This window comes from Blastomyces dermatitidis (assembly GCF_000003525.1).
Source record: "Blastomyces dermatitidis ER-3 genomic scaffold supercont1.2, whole genome shotgun sequence".
In the NCBI taxonomy this organism is placed as follows: domain Eukaryota; kingdom Fungi; phylum Ascomycota; class Eurotiomycetes; order Onygenales; family Ajellomycetaceae; genus Blastomyces; species Blastomyces dermatitidis.
In genome coordinates, this window is record NW_025544775.1 from 4988053 (window position 1) to 4990616 (window position 2564).

The window sequence follows — 2564 nt, forward strand, 5'->3', positions numbered from 1 at the left end:
AATTCTTGAAAAGCAGTGTCTGAGTGAGATAAATGAAGAAGTTCTGTTAATTCTTCATACTCAGGCTAGACAAGTACAGAAAGTAATTAAGTTCAAACTTGGAATTTCAAACATAGTTTAAAAAACTTTGAAAATTTTTAATACAATCACTGACTCTTCAGTTTACTCTTCTTTCTTTTCTACTTCTTCTTCTTCTTCTTCTTTAAATCAGAAGAAAACATATGCTCAAGCAGCTGAATCTACTGTCTCTAAACCTGCTATCTCTAAATCTGCTATCTCAAAATCTGCTCAAAATTCTGAGAAAACTGAGAAGAATACTGCTCATACTTCTAGTGATAGAAGAGTGAAGAAAAAAATACAAAAAGAGAAAAATCTTCAAATCTTCAGAAATAGAAGACTTATTCTCAAAGTCTCAAATCAGAACATATGACAGAGAAATAAGCTAAACTCAAACCTCATTTTCAGAATTAGAAATGAAATCAATCAGCAGTTCTTTTCTCAGTTAATAACTGATATTGAAGTTCAAAAACCAGTTATAGCTTCAATTGAGCCATTCCTCTTTGAAAACTCTATCATTCTGGCTATAATGTCTGAATTCAGTACTGAATTCATTATTCAGAATAAGAATCTCTGAAAATCAGCAGTAGAATCTTTGTTAAACATAACAATTGTATCTGAGAGAGATGAAAAGTGAGACAAATTCATTCTTCATGATATTCCAGTTGAAATTTTTGACTGTGAAGAAGGAATACTGCTTCTCAAAAATGAATTGGAAGAATACAACTCTATTCAACTGAGAAAGAAGTCTGTATGACTAAATTCAATTGAGTTCAGACAAAGCAGAAGAAATGCCTCTGTTCTAGTATATACAAAGACAATGAAACAGAACCGCTCCACCACGAACTCGCTCGATTTTTCGAATAAGAACCCGCCGATAGATCCATCGAAAAGCCCTCGATCATACGAGCATTTTGACCCCATCGCCGACCGCATACCCCGTGTGGTGGTGGAGTTATCCAGCCAAACGTGAACCGGACGTTGTTCGAAGCTCCTGTGTGGGATTATCCCCCGTTCTCCCCTACCACACCACAACCCCGGGCCAGAGTGCCATACAAATTGTAAGGTGAAGTGACCTAGCCATATGCACCAATCTTCTCGATTTTGGAAGATCCCCGACCTGTAGTTGTGGAGATATCCGAGGAGCGACCTCCGCGAAAACCCTGTCCATCTTTGATGTTCCAAAACACCAACGCCAAGTCTCACCCTCGTACCGCCCTTCCCAATCTGGCCCATCCCCGGCAGAAAAATACAAAAAGATACCTCAGTGATAATATCAAGCACATAATCAACAGACTTTTCTGAAGTGCAACCTCCACGGTCCGCCGCCAGTGTATCTAGACTTCAACACCAAGTCTCACCCCTGTACTATCCCTCTCAATCTGGCCCATCCTCAGCAGAATGATACAAAAAGATACCTCAGCAACAGCATTCAATACATAATCAGTGAATAACAAGTCAACAGCACATCAACAACTATAAAATCAGTATATCTCAAGATCTGACTGAGCCTTTGATCTCTGCATAGTGAGATATATTAAATCTAGTTTTAATATCTCAATATTCAATAGATTCTGTAAGAAATTAAGAACAGTAACACTAGATTTCTATTGAATTTGAGAATTAACTCTATATTGATATAATCATTGACAAAGTCTTCTATTTTGAGATATAAATAATCAGTTCCTCTACATTCTGCTGATAATATTTATATTATTATATAGAAACAGACTTATATTCTCTATAATATCAAGACTCTGAAGAGAGAAAGTCTTGATAGAGAGTATACAGTAGTATATATCTTAGCAGTTTCTATCTCATTCTGCTGCAGCAGTTAATATAAAAAAAAGATCTTAGAAATAGTTTTTTACTTCTCTTGAAAAAGTAAGGTGTTTTTCTCTGAGTTTTATACAATATTCTTACAAAGAATTAAAAATAGAGTTATTTTCTGTTATAATTTCATATTCTTTTAAGTAAGAATTACTTTTTCAGTGACTGAAGAGCTTTTATTAATACTTAATTCTTTTTTACACTCTTTATTAACTGATTTGAGTTGCACACTTGTTGTGTGAGAAGAATTGAATGATTTAGAATAAAATTGAATAGTTTTAATCAATTTCTCTGCAAAAAATTGATTTATTTTTTGTCAGTTTTTCTCTCAAAAACTGTCATATTATCTGATTTATTATCAATTGATATTATACTTTTTCTCACTATATCTCAAGAAAGAGATTGTAAAGATTTTATTGATTTATCTTAAAAATCAATTTTAGTTTATTAGATTCTCTTCAAAAATCTAATCTAGTTACTGAACTAGTGTGAAAAAAAATCAGATATTTTATATACAAAAGTCTTTTATTCTTCTTTTGAAACAGTCTGATTAACTTTTCAATTGAAAATAGACTTAGAAATATCTCAATTGAAATAGTCTGATCAACTTTTCATTGAGTGAAAATAATAAGTTCAAAAATACACTCAGTTGATGTGAAAAAAGATGCTTTCTCAAA

At 33.0% G+C, this 2564-nt stretch overlaps 1 protein-coding gene across 1 annotated transcript; it reads right to left on the minus strand.

Moving 5' to 3' along the window:
- Positions 1–541: 541 nt before the first annotated feature.
- Positions 542–1293, minus strand: BDCG_16478 (uncharacterized protein; the record flags this gene model as incomplete). Its single annotated transcript, XM_045425705.1, has 2 exons — positions 542–630; positions 996–1293. The coding sequence occupies 2 exons, from the start codon at positions 1291–1293 to the stop codon at positions 542–544; spliced, it is 387 nt and encodes a 128-aa protein (XP_045279839.1).
- Positions 1294–2564: the final 1271 nt, after the last annotated feature.